We start from the raw sequence: 19,509 nt of genomic DNA, 5'->3' as shown, positions 1-19,509 counted from the left end.
CGGGCTCTCGCGTGTCAGGGAGGCCCTCTTCCATAGTTACGGCAGGGAAGTCGAGCCGCGAAGCCATTCAAGTCCAGATATCCCCAACCTCTGGCCGGAAGCGGAAGTAATGCGCGAGCTGCTTGCTTCTCTCACTTCTGGTCCCGCCCTCCGGCTTCCGGCGTCGCTGCATTTCAGGCCGAGGGCAGTTTTGTCAACATGGCGGGTACTCTAGGCCTCTTACTGGGCGGGCGTGTCCGTGCTGCCGTCGCTCGCTGTGGGCTCGCGACCCGAGGGGTAGCAGGTCCAGGCACCATCGGCCGCGAGCCGGACCCTGATTCCGACTGGGAGCCGGAGGAGCGGGAGCTGCAGGAGGTGGAGAGGTACCGGCTTCTTCCCGAGCCCTCAGCCTGAAGCAAGGCGCTCCAGGGCGTCCTGCCGCCGCGGTCGCCGCGGCCCTTGTTTCTCCCACGTGTCAGAGGCGCAGGGGCAGGTGTTCAGCTCCCCTGGGACCACGGGTCCTTTCACCAGTGACGTATTTCATCACCCTTTTAGAGAGTTCGGCATGTTTAAGGGCTCCTGGTCTAGGTGTTAGAGATTTCTGGGGCGCTGAAAAAAGCAGGCTGGGTGCTCCGTTATTTAGCCCGAGACTCTTCAGCCACTCGTCTTGCTGCCACGCATGGCTTCTGCCATTGGTTCTCTTCCCCCAGCATCCTGAAACGACAGAAAAAGGCCATACGGTTCCAGAAAATTAGGAGGCAAATGGAGGCGCCAGGTGCCCCGCCCAGGACCCTGACTTGGGAAGCCATGGAGCAGATCCGGTAAGAATCATGATAGTTTGGATCCGCTGTGATGAGAAGTGAAGGATACTGAGGCCTGGAGTATCGTTTTTATGTTTTCTTTTACTTTTCATCATTTAATATGTCTTTTTAAAAAGCAGTATAACGACCTTCTGTAAGCCCGTTATCTTGTTTAACATGACACAGTTGGTTCATTTTGCAGAAATTTTAGACTTGAAGACATCACAACATTTATCTCTAAATAGTAAATCATACCGTCATTAACCTAAGGTCCTGGATGGGAACTTCCATGGTTATGAGGCGAGGATCCATATCTTAGAAAATCTTAAATCCTTTTTTAAATTTTTTGTTTTTAATCGATTACATTGTGTGTAGTTCAAAAGTAGAACAGTACGATGTGCTGTACACATTGAGAAGTATTAACCCCAGCCAGTCTCCTGTGGATGCTATTTTTAATAGTTTTTTTGTGCCTTTTTCTGGGTTTCCTTATGCAAGTACACGCAGTTATAAATATCGGTTTTTATTTTCATCTCCTTAATCACAAACAGTAGATGCTATAAGTACTGTTTATACTTTTTTTACTTAATATGTTTTATAGATCTTTCACTTCAGAAGAGAAAGCCCTTCATTCTTCTTTACAGTAAACATAGTAAATCTTAGTTAACCAGTTTTTTATGATGGGTACTTGGGTCCACTAACTTGCTATCACAATTAGTGCTCTAGTGAATAATTTCATATACACATCATATCTGCCAGGCGTAGTTGTTTTATACATTTCCAGAGTAGTGTTGCTGGGTCCAAGGGCAGATGGATTTGCATTTTCATAATGCTAAAAAAACTCTCTATAGGCTATTTTCCATTCGCATCCGAATCACCCTGAAATTGAGACTTAGAATGAAGAGCATTCTGTAGAGCTGACCAAAAAGACTTAGCCAGTAACACCTCTCTCATGTCAGCTTCCTCCCGTCTTGAACAAAAGCATTTTCAGGTCTTCCTACCTGCCACCTCCCTTTTGTGGTCAATAAATGTCCTTTTACTGCAAAGAAGAAAACAGGCCACTAAGCAAGAGCCTTTAAAGCGTCTCAGGCTTCCTTCTTGTTTTCCATTCTCAATCTTATATCCTATTTACTTCTCGGGAAATGCTAACCCTTCTCTTGTCTAGGACCAACCCTCTATGGGGTATCCCTGCCTAACCTCAGGGACCTACATCTGTCAACGTAAGGTTCGCCCTCATCATTTTGTTCCCAGCTGGCTCCCTGACTGCCTGCCTTTGCTTTTGTTTTGTTTTTTCGGGTGGGGGGTGCGGGGGCGGGGTGGGTGTCTATGAAATGGTTCTCTACGAATCTGTCACCGACTTCCTCAATGCTAGGCATAAAGGACATTCTTAACATTTCTATAGCATTTGACCTTGTAGTCTGCTTTCTTGAAATTCTCTTCTCTCTTGACCCAGATATCATTCACTTCTATTTTCTAAGGCTGCTTTTTCCTTCTTGGGTTCCCCTTCTTCCTCCTGTATGTATCTTAAAGATTGCTGTTTTTTCAGAGTTGTGTTCTTGATCATTTTATCTCACTCTGCATATTTCCCTGCCTGATGCCAGCTAGTCACATGGATTCAACTACCCTTGCTGTTGGCTTATGACTTCCATATCTTTCATCTTCAGTCCATGTTTTTCTTCTGAGCTCTGTATATTCAACTGTGCACTAGACATTTCTGTTTGGATGTCATACAGGTTCTCATACTCGATGTGTACAAAACAAGAGTTCATCATTGTTCCCTGACTACTCAGTTCTCCTATTTTTGCTGTAACCCCGAATGGCCCCACCAATCACCCAAGCTACAATTCTGAATTTCAGCCTGCTTCCTTCCGCAGTATTTAGTCCCTTACCAAATTCTACCGCTTGGCCTTCCTAAAATATTTCTCAAGTTTCTTTCCTCTTGCTCTTATTGCAACTGCCTCAGTCCATACTGCCTGGATTATTGTGATAGCCTGTTGCTCGATCTTTCCACCTCTAGTCTTGCCACTACTGTGAACTCTGAAGCAGTTCCTGGGCCATGCTGCAAGTGTTGTGACAGCCTGTCCCTGGGTCTCCCTCCTGGATGCTCTCAACAGCATCCTTTGCCATGACAGTGTTCACAGTGTTGTCATATGTTGCTATATCTGTCTCTACCCCTGGATTGTACGCTCTTCGAAGGAAGGACAGTTTTCATGCATTCTCCAGGATCCAACCAGGGCCATTGTGCCAATGACCTAAGAGCATGCTGTCGCCACACAGGAGTGGAACACAGCCATTTAATGAGAGAAGAGAGAGAGATGGCATTTACACCTCCTCATCTCGGCATTTTTATCCCTAGTATTATCAGTTAGCTATTCTGATAGGAGTCTTCTTCACAACGTGAAAAACTGCTCCATTTTCCTATAGGTATTTACATAAGGAATTTGCAGAGTGCTGGTCAGTTCCAAGATTGGCTGAAGGTTTTGATGTCAGCACCGATGTGATTAGAAGGATTTTAAAAAGCAAGTTTGTACCCACATTGGAACAGAAACTGAAGCAGGATCAAAAAGTCCTTAAGAAAGCTGAGCTTGCTCACCCGCTCCGGCAGCTTCCTGGCTCTCGGGATACCTGGAAGCTACCTTCTGCAGGCCGCTCCCTGTCGGGCTCTTTGCTAATGCCAGGGGGTGAAGCCTCATCCCAAGGCCAGGGTCACAGCACAGCTTTGAAGGTAATAGAACCGAATACTCACAGTATAAACACACCGAGGAGACAGAAGGGAAGGAATAAAGGAATCCAGAGCCTGGAGAAGGAGAGCCCTGTGCCTGTCTCTGCAGCCCTAGGTCCTCAGAGAGAAGTGCAGAAGTACACCAGTGATTGTTACGGCACCAGAAAAACTGACATTGATGGATTGCCAAGTGAGAAGAAGCTGGAAGCGTTGAAGGCAGGAGAACCTGGTGACCAGAACTTTAGCAGCAAAGTAGTGCAGAAGGGACGAGAGTTCTTTGATGACAATGGGAACTTCCTTTACAGAATTTGAACCGGAGCTGGGCGAGTATATTTGAACTGCCTGGATTTCTGTGTACTGATTATCCACCCTGAAATAGGAGGACATGATGAGTCTATAAAGTGGGAGGAAAGAGCTACTTGGATTGAATCTGACAAAGGGCAATGAATTTCACAGGGCAGATGTGAATGGGGACGGCGAGAATGACTGGCTGGGTAGAATCCAGCTTCCTGGAGCACTGTTCCTCGTCTGATGCACGTGGACCTTCAGTACTCACCCTTCTTGTTTAGGCTCTCTGTCAAAACCAGCCTGCGCTGCATGTGTTATTGGGAGTTTCTGTGATACTTGCAATATATGTTTGGGAAGAAATGAAAGGTTTGCCTTTTGACCTCATTTATTTCTTGATCAGTGAACACAGTTCTGGAACTGCTTAGGCAATAGGTTGTTTTCATTATGTGCAAAATAAAGTGAAATGTAGCAGTCTGTTGATTGGTGCTCTGTGGGGTCAGAGGGTTTACCTGTGAACCTGGAGGGAAAGGTAGAGGCAAAAAGTTGCTTGTTATTGAACATTGTGAGAGAGGTGGGCCAGAGGAATCCCCAACTAAGGGCTCTGTGCAGGTCACCCTGCTCGGTGTTGGATTCTGACAGCTAAAAACTGGTTATCTTTTAATTGTTAGGGTTCTGAAAGTGACTGGGTTGTGGGAATTCGATTTTTAAAAAATCCAAAGCAAGCAAAGCCTTTAGGGCTCTCAACATAATTTCTAGCCCCTATCAAAAGCTTAAATAGTATCTTCTATTACAGTTTTCACCAAATCTTTACAAGGGTGTTGTCATGTAGGCAGCAGACAATAGGCCCTTTTTACAAATGTGACCGTCTCAAAGGATTTTGGATATGCCCCAAGGCCACATGACTGCTAGTAAGTGGCAACACTGGCACTTAAACCCAAGTCTGATCTTTAATCCAAGGCTTCTAAAATTCTGGGAATCTAATATTGCCTGGCATAATTTCTGTTAAGTTACTGATGCTTTGTTATAACAAGACAGTGATTATCAGTAGACAAAGAATGAGACATATGCAAGTAAACAGTCCAGTGACAGTTTTCGACCATGTCTCATTTTAACAATTTACCAGCAAAAATTAGTTATTCAGAATTTAAATATGTGAAGGATGTTTAATTAAAACACTGATATTCCACCCTTCATTGACAATCTGTAAAATCTTTTTGCCATTTCAAATGTCATTAATAGCAATTACTGTTGATTACTGTTAACTTGAGCATTTGTTCAGTATAAATGGCAAGACCCTATTACATGCCAGTCAAAGTTAGGAAATCCAAATGCTGTTAATACAGCAGTCGGCAGAAAGGCCCTTGTTCTCGCTGGTCTGTCACTATCATGTAATTTACAATGAAAGCTTATCAATATTTTTATGATTTTTAAAAGGTAATTTGCCATTAGTACCTTTTAGTCTAAGAGGTGCCAGATGCTGTTTAACTCTTTAAATTTACGTTTCTAACTTGCAAGTCGTTTGATCATGCCCTTTCCCCAGTGGGCTATGGAAAACTACAAGCTGTTCCATTTGCCCCTACTAGTGTTCACTAAGCTTAAATCTTTCCACTCTTGCAAATATCAGTCTAAGGCTTTTGTATCTATTGGTTCTTTGTCCCCAGATTTTTCTCATGGCCGGCTCCTTTTCGTTCAGGTCTCAGTCAAAAGTTACTTTCTTAGGCCTTCCTTAATCACTGGATCTAAAGCAGCTCCCTCACGTTCACATTGTCACCTACGCTGTTTAATTTTCCCCATTATTTGAAAACTATTACTACTGTATTGTCTGTATCACCCACCTTGCCCTCATTAGAATCTAGACCCTATGAGGGCAGGAGACATGTCTGCGTTTATTGCTGCAGTTCCAGCTCCCAACATAAAATTCAGTATTGGTTGAGTGAATGAAGAAATGGTTGGAGAAGCTTATACCAGTCAACCAGTCCACAATGGCAGGAAGCCCTGCCTTCTACCTTTGCCAGCCTGTCCATCCAGACCTCATCCAACAAGAAGCCCTAAATGTCCAGATTGATCTGTTAATGCTCCATCCAGGCACTATGTCTCCGATTCTAACCCACTGGGGCACAGGTGCAGTGTCTAGTGAAGGAAGCAACAGATGACAAGGCTCTGCCTGAGCTGGAGAGTGACTGGGTGGAATAGACACCTCACAGCAACCTTGTGGCCAAACTCAAGAGGCTGGCAAACTGGACAACAGTAGGAACTTTTAAGTCCTTGTGCCCTGGAGTGGTATATGTGCCACTCATCTACTCAGAGAAGCCTCTCTCTCTCTAGCTGAGATTTAATCTGGGGAGGTGATACGGGTTAAGCTAATATAAAATACTAGATGAGCTCTGGAAGCCCAGTGTGAGCACAGAAGTCGTTTGCTTAATCTTATAGAATTTTTTCAAACATGAAAATAGGGAGAATATTGTAAAGTAATGAACCCCTGTGTGCCCATCACCCAGCCTGAACATTTAACAAATGGCCAATCTTTTTTATTATCCAGCACTTGGCGCTTCATTTTCATTTGGCTTATTTTAAAGCAACTTCCAGACATCATATTGCTTCTGTAAGTACTTCAGTATGTATCTCAAAGAGCTGAGAACTTAATATAGGTACACGAGCCATTACTGTGCCTTAAAATTTTTAATAATCTCTTAATATCAGCTAATATCCTGATGGAGTTCTAATTGTTTCATAAATGGCTTTTATGGTTGATTTCTTAGAATCCAAACAAAATCCACACACTGCGACATTGTGTTGATGTGTTCCAGAAGTTTCTTATTCTAAAGTGGTTTCCCCTTCCACTTTATTCCCCTCACCATTTGATTGGTTATTTGGTTATTTGTCTCATGTGATTTCCTGCTTTATAGATGTGGTTGATTTCATCCTAATGTCTTTTAACATGTTTCCACTACCCTCTGTATTACCTGTGAACGGGCAGTTAGATCTTGAGGCTTGCTCAGGTGAAAATTTTGGCAACAGATGCTCTGTACTTCCTAAGCATCTCACCAAGAGATGTTACCTATTGATTAGTGAGTTCAGGTTATTGTCATCTGGTCCTATCTCTTATAATGGATCTCATAAGCTGTTTTCCCATCTAAACAGGTAGATATAGATCATGACCATCACCCATAAAATTTCCTAGTTTCTCCTCCCAGTCAATTCTCATCTCCCAAGGCAATCAATCACTTTTCTGAAAATTTTTTCAACATAGTTTTTCCTGTTCTAGAACCTTATATAAATGACATACAGATGCTCTCGTGTCCGGCTTCTTTTATTTATTCGGTTTTTATTGTATAGATATGCCACAGTTTATCCATTGTCCCACGAAAATTAGGGCATTAATGAATCAAAACTCTGCTATCCGAAGGTCACAGCCTGAGAGACTTAGCTCGAGCCGGATCCTTACATGCCCTCTTCTCTCCCCCAATCCCTACGCCGCTCTCCTGCAGCTCCGCAGCAGGAGATCGCGTTCCACGCCGCCGTTTGAGAAGTAGGTTTGACTGACAGCTAAGGTCCCCAATGACCGGCGCTTTTCAGGCTTCAGTTGGTTTCGCCCATTGTACGAAGTTCTGAAAATCGAACAATTGCACAACCTTCTCTTGAGTGAGCTAGGAGAATTGGGTGTGCCCTTAAAAATTAATTTTAGCACAGAAATACTCCCCTCTAGCCAGAAATCAGACTGGAACGTCGACGCGTTCACTCCCGTTTTGAAATGTCCCTTCCAGGATGCCGTCCCCTTCCCAGTGCGCCAAGCACCGGCGCGGCGAATGGGACTTCCGGGAGGTCTCGGAAGCCGCTTCTCCTGTCAGTAGGCGGGGTACTCCTTGCAGCCGTGAAGTCTGCGAGTGTAGATCAGAAACCTGCTCACAGGCAGAGTGGAGCAGAGAGGGCCGGGTCGGAACACAGTGGCTGAGACAAAGATCCCCCGAGGCTGCCGCTGTCGGGCTGGGAGGTGGCCATTCATTCCTCTAGCGCAGCTGAAGAGTGAGGGCCCCTTCCGGGGATCTTTCGAAGTCTGCGCCCAGGCCTGAAGGAGAGCCACGAGCCTTCGCGGATCGGAGGGCGGCCGTCTTCTCCCACCCCGCGGCTCCGGTGACCGCTGCCATGGCTTTTCCCCATCGGCCGGACGCCCCAGAGCTGCCAGACTTCTCCTTGCTCAAGAGGCTGGCCCGAGACCAGCTCATCTATCTGCTGGAGCAGGTCAGTGCCCGCCACGTCTGAGGCCTTCACCACATCAGCGGTTTAACACTCACTGGACGCATCGGTCTTCCTTGTCGTGTTCCCTTGACCTTGTTCTTGGCCCTTGGTATTGTCCTTGGCGCTTCTGTAGCAAGTCCAAAATGAAGCACTCGGTGAAGTAAACCAGAGGGCAGTAAGAGCTGCCTGGAACCTGGCCAGGGAATTCATGGAAAACACTTCTTTTTTTCCTTACTGGCAAGGAAGACACTGCTAGTCACTGAGGGAAGGAAAGTAGGTTAAGACATCTTGGTCATTAGGGATCTTACACGCGAGTAGGAGCTGTATGAAACGCAAATTACCACCCCCAGGATATCGTGTGGTAAATGAGTGGGCTAGGGTGCCTGAAGCATTCAGGATCAGCAATAATTTCTAGCTGGAGTGATCTAGGAGTTTCAAGGCGCTGGAGTGTGAAGAATCAGCATGTTTTCCTTGGAGATGGGAGACTATGTTCCAGGCAGATGGACTGGTAGGAGGAGCAAGGTGAGGAACCAGGGAAGGATGAGGCATGTACAGGGAAGAGAGTGATCAGAAGTTACACAATAGGCAGCGACTGAAGAATTTTTCCCCATTCGTGGCGTGAAGCAATACTTGAAGATGATTCTCCTAGCCACGTGGTGGTGGGTAAAGGGGCAACAAGAAGGCCAGTTAGGAAACCATAGACTGAAATAGTAAAGGCCCACATAAAATTAGTGGCACTGGAGGGAATGGAAGGAAGTTATATATTTTTAAATCATGGTGAAAGAAGACCCAAAGACTTGTCGATTGCTTTTAAAGGTTGAGGGAACAGCAAAGCTGAGTTTGAGAATTTTGACTTGGGTTAGTAATAAAATAATGCTGCTGCTATGATTGTAATTGACTACATGTATAGTGATTTGTTTTATGTCCTTCTTCCTCACTAGATTGGAAGGTCCTCGACAGGGAGTGTGTCTGTTTTAACACTGTATACCCAGTGAGTACCTAGCTTAGAGTCAGGCACATAGCATGTGCTTAATAAATATTTGTTGCATAATATTGAATGGAAATGAAAAAAGGAATTAGAAGTATAAGTTTGGTGGACAAAGTCGATTAGTTTGGGTTTGAGTTTGGATAGAGTGAAGTTAGAATAGATGCTGGTAGGAAATACTGCTTGTAACATCCAACAGATAGAAATGTAGAGTTGCAGCTGGCATAAAGATGAGGACTTGGGGAGAACCTCAGGGGATTGAGGACCATGTTTTATTTCTGTTTTATGCGCCCTGTAGTGCTAGCACAAAGATCTGCACATAAAAGACATTCTACGAATGTCTGAGAAATCAAAGAGATGCTAGTTAAAGCCACTGGCTCAGGTGAGAGCCACATGAAAGAGAGTAAATGAGACCAAGGAGAGACACTTGTAAATGGAGTGTAGGTGGGGATGAGCTACCCACGAGGGTAACTCAACATAGCCCAAGTGGATTTCTGTGCAATAATATCCTCTTCAAACTAACTTCTGTCTTAATTCTTGTTAACGGGCACTGCTATTCAGGCTTGAAACCTCAGACTTGTCTTTGACTCTCTTTCCCCCTTCATACTTAACTGAACTACTCGATGAGTCCTGTGGATATTTCCTTACACCTGACCTTTTAAATAGTGATTATAAAGTAACACTTGTGCATTATAGAAAATATAGACGATAAAGGAAAGTGTAAAGGAAAAAAGTCATTTATAATTTTACCATCAGATATAAGCACTGTTAGTTAACACTTTTACTCTCAAGTATTTAAAAAATTCTATTGCACATTCCATGTATCTCTTGACCTATTTCGTTCACACAACCATCAGCCTAAATAAATCAGGTCCTCCTTCATTACCACATAGCCTGGACTGCTAGGACCATTGCATTAGCCACAGAGGTGGACTCCTTGCCTCCAGTTTCTTATGTTTCCAATCCATTTTTCCCACAGTACCCAGATTCGTCTAACTGAAATTCCCAGCTGATAGGATGTTTCAGTGCGCAAAAGCTTTCTGTTTTTTCCTGTTCCATAGAGGATCAACTCCAAACTCTAACCTGGCATTTGGAGCCAGCCCTTCATGATTTAGTTCTAGTCAACAGTTTCAGTCTCATTTTCCACCATTCCTCAACATCAAGATTTCTCAACCTTGGTGCTATTGACGTTTTGGGCTGGTTAGTTCTTAGTTGCGAGGCTGTCCTGTGTACTGTAGTATCTTTAGCAACATCCCTAACGTCTACCCACTAGATGCCAGTAACACCCCATGCCCCAACTGGACCACTGAAAATGTCTCCAGACATTGCCAGGTGTCCTCTGTGAGGCAAAACCATCCCTGGCTGAGAACCACTCTGCACTATATCTTCAGCATCAGCCAGACCGAATTGCTTGTTCTGTTCTTCCCAGTCAGCCTGTTCTCTTTCCCTGGACCTTGCTGGATTGTTCTTTTCCAATATCACTGACGACACCCTCCCCACTTTTCAAGTCCTAGTTCAGAGGAAACTTGCAATGACTTCCTTCTCCCTGCCACTCAGTGTGACCTCTCCTTCCCCTGGGTGGGTGAGTGGGTGGGTGATACGGTGAGGACTGTCTCGGGCTAAGTTTTCTAAGTTGAACATAGGTAATTTTCGTAATTAGAAGAAAAATGCTACTTAAAAGAGACTTGGCAGTTGTGGGATGCAAGGTGGAGTTTTGTTTTGTTTGGCTTTGTCCAGCAGGCAACCGGGGTTTTTGGGGGGGCAGAGTGGAGGAAATGGTGCAGAGGTGAATATATAGACAAATGTCAGCTGTGCATATATTGCCAGTGAAGAGGTGCTTGGGTAGATGATGTCTAGCGTCCTTCCAACTCAGACTGTGCTTCTGTTAAGCAGATGGCTGCATGAGCTCTCAGCCGAGGGAGCTTGTGTGTGACCTATGAATGACCCAGGATACTGTGTCTTCTTCAGCTTCCAGGAAAAAAGGACTTGTTCATTGAGGCAGATCTCATGAGCCCTTTGGATCGAATCGCCAATGTCTCCATACTAAAGGTACCTGCCCCTTTTCCCAGGTGGACTCAGGCTTTCCTTCTCTCAGTAAGCCATTTTTCTTTTGATGAACAATACAAATTACTAAGGAGTGACGACCCTTATGAGGTAAATAGTAGGTAGCTGAATTGGGCGCACTAAAGAGGATCAATACTATTGTCTATCGTTATTGAATTGCTTTATTTTTGGATTTCCTGTCTACAGTCTGAGGAAAGTTCAGTGGGATGGTCATCAGGGAGGCAGTCTGATTCCAAGAATTAGCATAAATAAGAGCCCTTCCAGAAGTCCCTTGTCTTGGCATTAGGCTTTGAGTTTCCAAGCACTCCGTGTCACTTGTCTTGTTGGTTCTCTCGGCAGCAACATGAAGTAGACAAGCTGTACAAGATGGAGAACAAGCCAGCCCTCAGCTCCAGTGAACAGTAAGTGTCTGGGAGAATCCGGCTTGGCTCTAAGCTGGAGGAGGTCCCTGCACATTTGCCCTCTCCCGTCCTTGGCTGTGATCTGGCACCATCATGTTTGTGATATGGTTCCCTCCCTGCACTTTCACAGTTTCATGCCTAGGTTATGCTTTAGCCTCCTAATGGGTCTCCCTTTCTGCAGTTCCTCCCTCCCTTGTCCTCTTCTTTCTGGAACCAAGTCTGCCATCTCTAACCAGATCGATGAAGCTTTCACAAATATTTTCGCTGTGCTCTTCTCAAGAACCTTTAAGCGTTCCCTTACTTACCCAGTAAAGTCCACATTACTCATCATAGAATCCAAGGCCATGTCCAGGGAGGCCTCACATTGCCTCTCCTGCCTGATGGCTTACGTGTCCCCTCAAGCCACTCCTTGACACACATTTTCACATGCTTCCCAGCTGCGTGCACGTGCCTTCGTCCTTTGGATCACTCCATTCACTCTGCCTGAAATTCTCTCCCATCCTCACTGCTCCTAAAATTTACCCAGTCTGCAAGGTGCAGCCCAACCTCCTCTGTGCAGCTCTCTGCTTCTCCTCCAGTCCAGGGCGATTTTCTCCTCCCCTGGACTTCCAGGCTCTTTAGCATTGGTCGTTTCCACTTCGCACACAATCACCTAATGCCTGCTGTTTAGCTTCGTTTTTATTTGTAATATATTTTCTACCTTAAGTAATATATACTCTCCCTTAGAGGAGAAAATTCTCCTGGATTTCCAGAGAATACATTCACAAACCCCCATTCGAAAAACATTTATGTACTTTCTTGTATTGTTTTTAACGCTCGATTGATAGGATGTTCCATACATATGTGCTTCTTATTTTGCCTAATAGTTAATTAACTATTTGAGAGCAGGAACTCCTGGGCCCCCAGAAGGGCCAGTAAGTGTTCCCGGCTCACCACAGCTTATCTGTCGTGTTAAGAGGAATCTTCTGTGGTTAGTACGTGGAAGGCTGAGAGAGCTGGCCCGGCTGTGGCTGTGATGGGAACTGTAGGCCCGTCAAGAAGAGCCAATGGCGAAAGAGTTGGCATTATTTCAGTTTCTTCTAAGTTGCTATCACCAACTTCTTCGTGATTTTTCTTCATTGGCTTTTTTTCCCCCTTCTCTCCCACAGACTGTGCTTCTTGGTCAGACCCCGCATCAAGAACATGCGGTACATTGCCAGTGAGTATGCCTTGGTGCACCGTGTCACTAAGACCTGGGGAAGGGCGGGCAAGGTCTAAGGGCCTTGGCCACACCCCTCGTAGAGAAGATATCTGCTTCCTTCTCGTCTAACAAGTGGCCCATGGCTCTCGGGGTTGCATTCCTTCTGTCCGTAGATCTTGTCAATGCTGACAAGCTGGCCGGCCGAACTCGAAAATACAAAGTGATCTTCAGCCCTCAGAAGGTGAGTGTGGCTCCTGGTGGGAGTGGGATAAGGTAGAGCAGGATCGAGGACTGGGAAGGGGCCAGGGGCCAGCAGCTCTATCTCCCTCAAAGCAAATTACGTGTGGCTGAACACAGACCTGTCACTGTCTCATTAACATAGACCTGATAGTTTAGCAGAGGGACTGTCATCAGATTTCCCCAAATACGGATTGTGGAACTGTGAGAGGTGGCCTCTAGGTAGATTTTTTTTTAAATAAAAAGATTGACACTTTCGAAGTAGAACCTGCCATGTTCCCTTCTAACACAAATTCCTCCCTAACAATGGTCTTTTCAGTGATTTTTTCCTTATAGCCTTTTAGTAATAAATACAATAAATCATCGCCCCCCATGGCCAGCCTTTTCTTACACAGGAAAAGGACCCTCAGAGTCCATTTTACTCCACCCTGCTTGAACAGCCTAGGGAACTGAAGCCCACGGTCACAGTGAGTTAGCAGAGCCAGGCTAGGCCCCTTCCATCTTTGCGTCCACGAAGGCAGTGAGCATGTGCTGACCTGTCTTAGTCGCTCCGTTTCTTGATCCCATCAAGCTTCTCTCGACCCCCACACTGGCGAGGCGTGTCATAGGTGCACCTCAGTCTCACCGATGGGAAGCAATGATGGACCAGGTTTTCACACTGCCCACTGCATGCCTATAAGCTGTGTCAGGCAGTGCATGCCACACCTGGAGCAGGTAGAAATTAAAATTGAAAGGACAGGGGTTTATCCCTTTTCAATTTTTCCAAGAAAATAGAAGACTAAAGATACTGAAGCCAAAGTGTGAATCCTTGCTTCAGTACTTATGACCTGTGTGATCTTGGATAAGTTACTTAACTGCTCTGTGTCTCAGTTTTCTCATATATAAAATGGAGTTGATAATGGTGCTTAACATGCACACATTCCCTGTTGTTGTCACCATCGTTATCAGATGGGAGTGTCTTCAATTTCCTTTTTTATTACCTCCAATTATTTCATCCTTTTTCTACTTGTCTCAAAGGAGGAGGTTAGTCTTTTCCTGTCTAAGCGCAGCTGGCTCTCTCTGCCCACGCCCCCGCCCACCCCTTCTCCACTCTCTTGCTTTCATCAGATAGACCCTTCCTCTTCTGTCCGCAGCCATGTGTGTCCCTTCTAGACGGTTCTCCCCTCTTTGTCTGCTCTCTATTCTCGCCGCTTGGCGTGTTCGTTCTCAGTCCCCCCTGCCAGGTCTCACACTGTGCACCCCTCCGATTTTGATGTCCCCTAAGATCTTGTCCTGAGCTCTCTTCTCCCTCTGTGTTCTTTTTTCTTGAACAAACCACCCATTTTAAATGCCACTTGTGTGCGCCATTGACCCCCAAGGCTGTCTGTCTGTCCAGGTCCCTCCGCGTGTCCAGGGTCCTGTGGAGACCTGAGCCAGAACGCTTCTCTCGCACCACTGCTCTTTCCCGGCCGCATTCCGTAGGGCTCTCACGCCCTCCTCCCACCCTTGCCCGCAGGACTCACCCCTCCGTGACGGCCGAAGCACCTTCCCCTTTGCAAAGCTTTTCCAGTCCCTCGAAGAGAAAAGCAAGGGGTAGATAAATAAATGAAGTGGATGAAAGGGGAACCAAACCAAGTGTTGGGCTAGATGATGTCCTTTCTAGGTCGAAAAGTCTGGGTTCTCCTCCTGGTTCAGCAATTGTCGTCCTCAGCGACCATGGAGGAACTGCAGAGGCATGGAAAGAGCAGAGCAGAGGTGTTTGCTAATCAGCCCCTTTCCTCTTTCAGTTTTACGCCTGTGAGATGGTGCTTGAGGAAGAGGGGATCTATGGAGGTGAGAGGAGATGAATGTGAGTGGAAAGGGGGAGAGCGTAGGTGAAGGAAATGATCGACGTTCCCCTCGCCCCGTCTCCTTTCCCGTGCCTCATTACTGTTGGCCCGGCTGGCGCAGAGGCGCCCGAGCGTGGGAACCAGTGGGATGCCGTGGAGGGGATGTGAGGGCTCATGGCTGGAAGTCGCCACCTGCTCTAGCCTTACCTTCCAAGACTCCCACTCCCAGGAAATGTTGAGCCTCCCCGCCCCTGTGTATTCCTTCCTCCGTCCTCCATACAACACCGACCTGGTCAGTCCTCCCTGCAGAGAATCCCGCACCGACTGGCTCAAGATGAAAGCCAAGAATCCTCACCATGGCCTCCTACCCCGGACTCCGTCTGTCCCCTCCTTGGCCCCTTTGCCTCAGCATGTGCCTCTCCTTCCTCCTGACTCACTACCGTCCAGCTGTGGGGACTTCGCACATACTGTTCCTGTTCCCTAGGGTATTCCTCACTCTAATGTCACTTCTTTAGGGAAGTCTCCTCCACGCCTGGTTGAGGTTAGATCCCTGAAGTGTTTGTGCTCACAGATTTTACTTCCTCAGAGCACGACTGTAATTAAATCTGGTGCATATCTGTCCCACTAGACTGTAAAAATGTCCCCAGGAGGTTAGGCATGCATCATTCTGTTCACCATTGTCCCAGTGCTTAGCCTAGTGCCTGCGCTAGGCTGTTAGTCAGTATTTATGGAATTGTGAACGGATGTTTCCTCAGCACTTTGGCCAGGGACTGAATGAAAACACACGCCTTATCACATCGTATTACAGGCTGTCGTGCCCATTGTGTCTCTTTGTTAACCAGACTGTGAGCCCCTTTAGGGCACGGGCCATGCCTTCCTCATCTTTGAGTGACCGTGCCTAGTGTAGTACTTGGCATGTGGCTGGCACTCAGATGTTTTTGCAGGACTGTGGCGGACCTTCCCTCTTTATGTGGGGCCGTGTGCCTTCCGCAGGGAGGCTGACGCTCTCTGTACCCACAGATGTGAGCTGTGACGAGTGGGCCTTCTCCTTGCTGCCTCTTGATGTGGATCTGCTGAGCATGGAACTACCAGAATTCTTCAGGGACTACTTCCTGGTAAATGCAGGGCCCTTGGGTCTTGGCATTGACAGGTAGGGACAGACATGGGGTCCAGTGGGCTTTCATATTGATGGATCTTCATTCAACTCCTATAATTTATTATGAGTGATAGTGATTAGGAGACTGAATGCTACTGATCGATGTCCATGGGACTTCCTCTGGGGCCAGTCAGAAGGAACTCTTTTGAGCATTGGCCAAACCCGGCCTTCCCACCCCAGGGCTCTAGGGTCAGTCACTTTCCAGACGGGTCTGTCAGGGTGACCCATATCTCTGTGGCCCACGTGGTCCCTGCAGGAAGGAGATCAACGTTGGATCAACACTGTGGCACAGACCTTGCAGCTCCTCAGCACTCTCTACGGGCCCTTTCCTCACTGCTACGGGATTGGCAGGTGTGCCAAGGTGAGCACGAGCAGCGCTGTGTCCCGACAGCCCCTGTCCTCTCCCCGCCAGGGATGGGCGAGGGCCATCTGCGACACGAGGTGTATTCTTCACCTTGCTGTTCTGGTTGCAGAATAGTTCCTCAGAGAGGAGAGCTTGTGTGGTGACAGGAAGGCCAGGGCCAGGGCCTCCTGGGCAGCGTGCCTAGGTCTCTTGTGTCTTTGGTATGGAGAGGGGCGGGGAGGAAGAGGAACAGATGGGAGCGGAATAGGTCACATTGTTGATACTTAGCTTTCCTCTTGGGGTCCAGGAGAGGCCCGGGCCCCTCTTTTTGTGTCGCCTAGAAAGGGGTCGGCTTCTCTAGGTGTGGGACTACAGGAAGGGCTTGGACACAAGATTAAGCATGTCTTATGTCTTATATTACTTACAGCTGCATGTGAAGCTATAATGATCTCAAAATAAAAAAAGTTTAATTAAAATCAAATTAAAAATTTGGAAAAAAATAAAAGAATGTCTTGGTTCCTGGTAGATGTCCCATGAATTGTGGAGGAAACTGGAGGAGGAGGAGGATGGCGAAACCAAGGGCCGAAGGCCAGAAATTGGACATGTCTTTCTCCTGGACAGAGGTAAATCATGCTCAGTACTCTTGCCTCTGGATTCTAGAAGATGTGGGGCTGTATCAGACAGAGTGGCTCAGTCGGGGCCCTCCGGTTGGGCCGCAAATGGCAGCACTGATTGGGAGCCTGGGTACTCGGGCCCTGGGGAAGGCCCTTGAGCTGATACTGAGCCAAATGAGTAAAAGGCTGCATCGGGGGGACCCTCACGGTTGGGAATCTTGGTTTCAGATGTGGACTTTGTGACGGCACTTTGCTCCCAGGTGGTTTATGAGGGCCTGGTGGACGACACCTTCCGCATCAAGTGTGGTAAGTGGCATCTTGGCAAGAGAGGTGTCCCTCAGCTCCTGGGGCCTCCTGCATGGGGCGGGGCTGGTGGGAGAGACCCGGGCTCTGAGAGAACCGCTGGCTTCTGTTAATGACCTTTCACGGCAGCTCCGGGGCAGGTAGGAGAAGGAAGCCTCATCGGAGATCCTCACAACTGTCCCTTCTGCTCTCAAAGGGAGTGTTGACTTTGGCCCGGAAGTCACATCCTCTGACAGAAGCCTGAAGGTGCTGCTCAATGCTGAGGACAAGGTGAGGGGCCGGGTGCTCACTCTGCTCCTGTGAGGCTGTGGGCACCGGCTCTGGGAGGGGAGTCAACTCCCCGGGAGAGGGAGCCCCAGCACACATAGCAGGTATTTGATGTGTGCTGTTCGATGGCAGCTCAGCTTTCTTTGTACTTTCGCTAGAACCGCTGCTCACTCTTTCTGTGCCATCGTGACACCAATGAGGTCGGGAGGGACGAGGTCTGGTTCTGTGCCACGAGCTGTTCCCGTCTTGTTCCCCTCACAGGTGTTTAATGAGATTCGTAACGAGCACTTCTCCAATGTCTTTGGCTTCTTGAGCCAGAAGGCCCGGAACTTGCAGGCCCAGTATGACGTGAGGCTCTGAGCCCGGGCCCTCTTTTTTGTGTCCGTAGTGGCTTCCCGAGGCTGCTGTCCCTCAGCTACCCCTCTGATAACTGTGACGGGCTCCTTGTCTTTTCTCTTGGATCGGTGGGAACTGAGGGAGGGCAGTGGTTTCTCATATCTGAGGGCAAGGAGAGGTGACCTCAGGCGACTTCCCTGCAGCGCCGGAGAGGCATGGACATCAAGCAGATGAAGAACTTCGTTTCCCAGGAGCTCAAGGGACTGAAACAGGAGCACCGCCTGCTGAGTCTGCGTAGGTTTCAGCTGGAGGAGGTGGTAAGGGAACTGGGACAGGAGCTCTGCCTCCCGAGGGGACATTTCTGTTCATCTGGCAAATAATGCTGTCATCTGGTCTAAAGGAAGAGGAAGTGCTTTTGCGTTTTGCCTTGAGGTATTTATTCCTCTGGCCGATAAAGGGATAGCCTCCTAGAACAAAGACTGCGTCAGCTGGCTCTTTGTCCTCTCTGCAGATATTGGGGCCTGTGAATCCATCATGAAGAAGAAAACCAAGCAGGACTTCCAGGAGCTCATCAAGACCGAGCACGGTGACTGCAGTGGCTGTGCCCACCGCTTCGGCCCCACTGGCTCCCAACCCTGTCCCACCCTGAAAAGATGCTCTTTGGCGCCTTCCAGCTGCCGCTGGCTGTGTGGCATGCTGGTGCCTGTTAGAGTCCCGGGGCACCCTTAACCCACCCAAGGATGAGAGAGATGGGGAGACAGATGCCCGTTAGCACAGATGTCACAGGCTGCCCTCTGATTACTCACAGCGCTGCTGGAGGGCTTCAGCATCCGGGAGAGCACCAGCTACATTGAGGAGCACATCGACCGACAGGTGAGCAGGTGGACGGGGTGCGGGGAATGCTGTTTTCGGGGGGGTTGGCCTGCAGAGGAACACAGGGGAGGGAAGAACGTGTGTTGTGGAACTTGAATTCTCCCGGATTCTTTCTTTGGTGCAGGTATCACCTATAGAAAGCCTTCGCCTCATGTGTCTTTTGTCCATCACCGAGAATGGTGAGTCCCAGGGACCAAAGATGCCAGATTGAAAACCTATACTTTAGGGACGGAAGAAATCATTTTGAATGACAGATGCAAATAGCAGACGAAACATTTCCCTATAATGTTGTGGATTCTTTCCCCTGTAAAATTAAAGCAGTTTTTTGTTTTGAGTGAAACATCCCTAGGTTGTAGGGTAATTTAGCTTTCCCACCCTAAGCAGGACCACATCTAGCCCTGCCCCCCAGAGCAGGGCCTGTCACATCTTAGGACTACAGAAGCATAGAGCAGAGTGGCACCTCTCTGTTCATTCCAGCTGGCCTTCTATCTTCAACAAGATTTCATAATAACGATATAGTCCAGAAAAAAGGGACGGCCAACTAATTTCATAAACATTCTCCAAAAACCCAGATTCTGCAAACCTTTCATGGTAACTTGTTTTTACTATTGAAGTCTTCCGCTTGGCGAATATTCTTTAAGGTTGCTGTCCACCCAGAGGGGAGCTTTGCTTATTCCAAGCTCCTTTATCGCAGTTGGAAGCCCACTTCTTATCTCAGTGGAGGAAAACATCTAGGACGGCACTTTAGAACCATATGAACACTCATAAGGCAGTGGAACTGGCCCATAGCCAGCCAGAAACACACAGGCTGTCGCTTCTCCTGCTGCATCTTGTCCCCGTTCCCACTACGATTAGCATTCATTTCGGGAACTCTCAGATCTTTCAGTAAGCAAGCTTAAATTGAAGAGTCAGTTTAGAAT

General features: G+C 47.4%; 2 protein-coding genes across 2 annotated transcripts in view; both read left to right on the top strand.

Annotated features, from left to right (window-relative positions):
- The first annotated feature begins 54 nt into the window (after positions 1-54).
- Positions 55-4,260, top strand: NGRN (neugrin, neurite outgrowth associated). The gene is made up of 3 exons (XM_011379635.2): positions 55-362; positions 690-800; positions 3,201-4,260. The coding sequence occupies exons 1-3, from the start codon at positions 199-201 to the stop codon at positions 3,808-3,810; spliced, it is 885 nt and encodes a 294-aa protein (XP_011377937.1). The 5' UTR covers positions 55-198; the 3' UTR covers positions 3,811-4,260.
- Positions 4,261-7,584: 3,324 nt separating this feature from the next.
- Positions 7,585-19,509, top strand: part of LOC105305202 (vacuolar protein sorting-associated protein 33B) — a 15,395-nt gene continuing 3,470 nt past the window's right edge. Inside the window, exons 1-16 of the mRNA XM_011379682.2 lie at positions 7,585-8,025; positions 10,976-11,056; positions 11,411-11,472; positions 12,621-12,670; positions 12,826-12,893; positions 14,656-14,701; positions 15,718-15,812; positions 16,110-16,214; positions 16,723-16,819; positions 17,039-17,116; positions 17,310-17,383; positions 17,642-17,728; positions 17,920-18,010; positions 18,228-18,302; positions 18,525-18,589; positions 18,714-18,799. Of these exons, the coding sequence (XP_011377984.1) occupies positions 7,930-8,025; positions 10,976-11,056; positions 11,411-11,472; positions 12,621-12,670; positions 12,826-12,893; positions 14,656-14,701; positions 15,718-15,812; positions 16,110-16,214; positions 16,723-16,819; positions 17,039-17,116; positions 17,310-17,383; positions 17,642-17,728; positions 17,920-18,010; positions 18,228-18,302; positions 18,525-18,589; positions 18,714-18,799 (1,256 nt within the window). The 5' untranslated portion in view covers positions 7,585-7,929. The remainder of the gene's footprint in view (positions 8,026-10,975; positions 11,057-11,410; positions 11,473-12,620; positions 12,671-12,825; positions 12,894-14,655; positions 14,702-15,717; positions 15,813-16,109; positions 16,215-16,722; positions 16,820-17,038; positions 17,117-17,309; positions 17,384-17,641; positions 17,729-17,919; positions 18,011-18,227; positions 18,303-18,524; positions 18,590-18,713; positions 18,800-19,509) is intronic.

Source organism: Pteropus vampyrus, unplaced genomic scaffold, assembly GCF_000151845.1.
Source record: "Pteropus vampyrus isolate Shadow unplaced genomic scaffold, Pvam_2.0 Scaffold368, whole genome shotgun sequence".
In the NCBI taxonomy this organism is placed as follows: Eukaryota; Metazoa; Chordata; class Mammalia; order Chiroptera; family Pteropodidae; genus Pteropus; species Pteropus vampyrus.
The sequence above is the reverse complement of the archived record's forward strand: the minus strand, read 5'-3'. Positions and strand labels throughout refer to the sequence as shown.

Bases quoted from the DNA above. Each gene is read 5' to 3' on its own strand.
- NGRN (XM_011379635.2), top strand. From the start codon at position 199: ATGGCGGGTACTCTAGGCCTCTTACTGGGCGGGCGTGTCCGTGCTGCC. The intron at 363-689 runs GTACCGGCTTCT...CTCTTCCCCCAG, and splicing joins GAGCTGCAGGAGGTGGAGAG to CATCCTGAAACGACAGAAAA. The intron at 801-3,200 runs GTAAGAATCATG...ATTTTCCTATAG, and splicing joins GAAGCCATGGAGCAGATCCG to GTATTTACATAAGGAATTTG.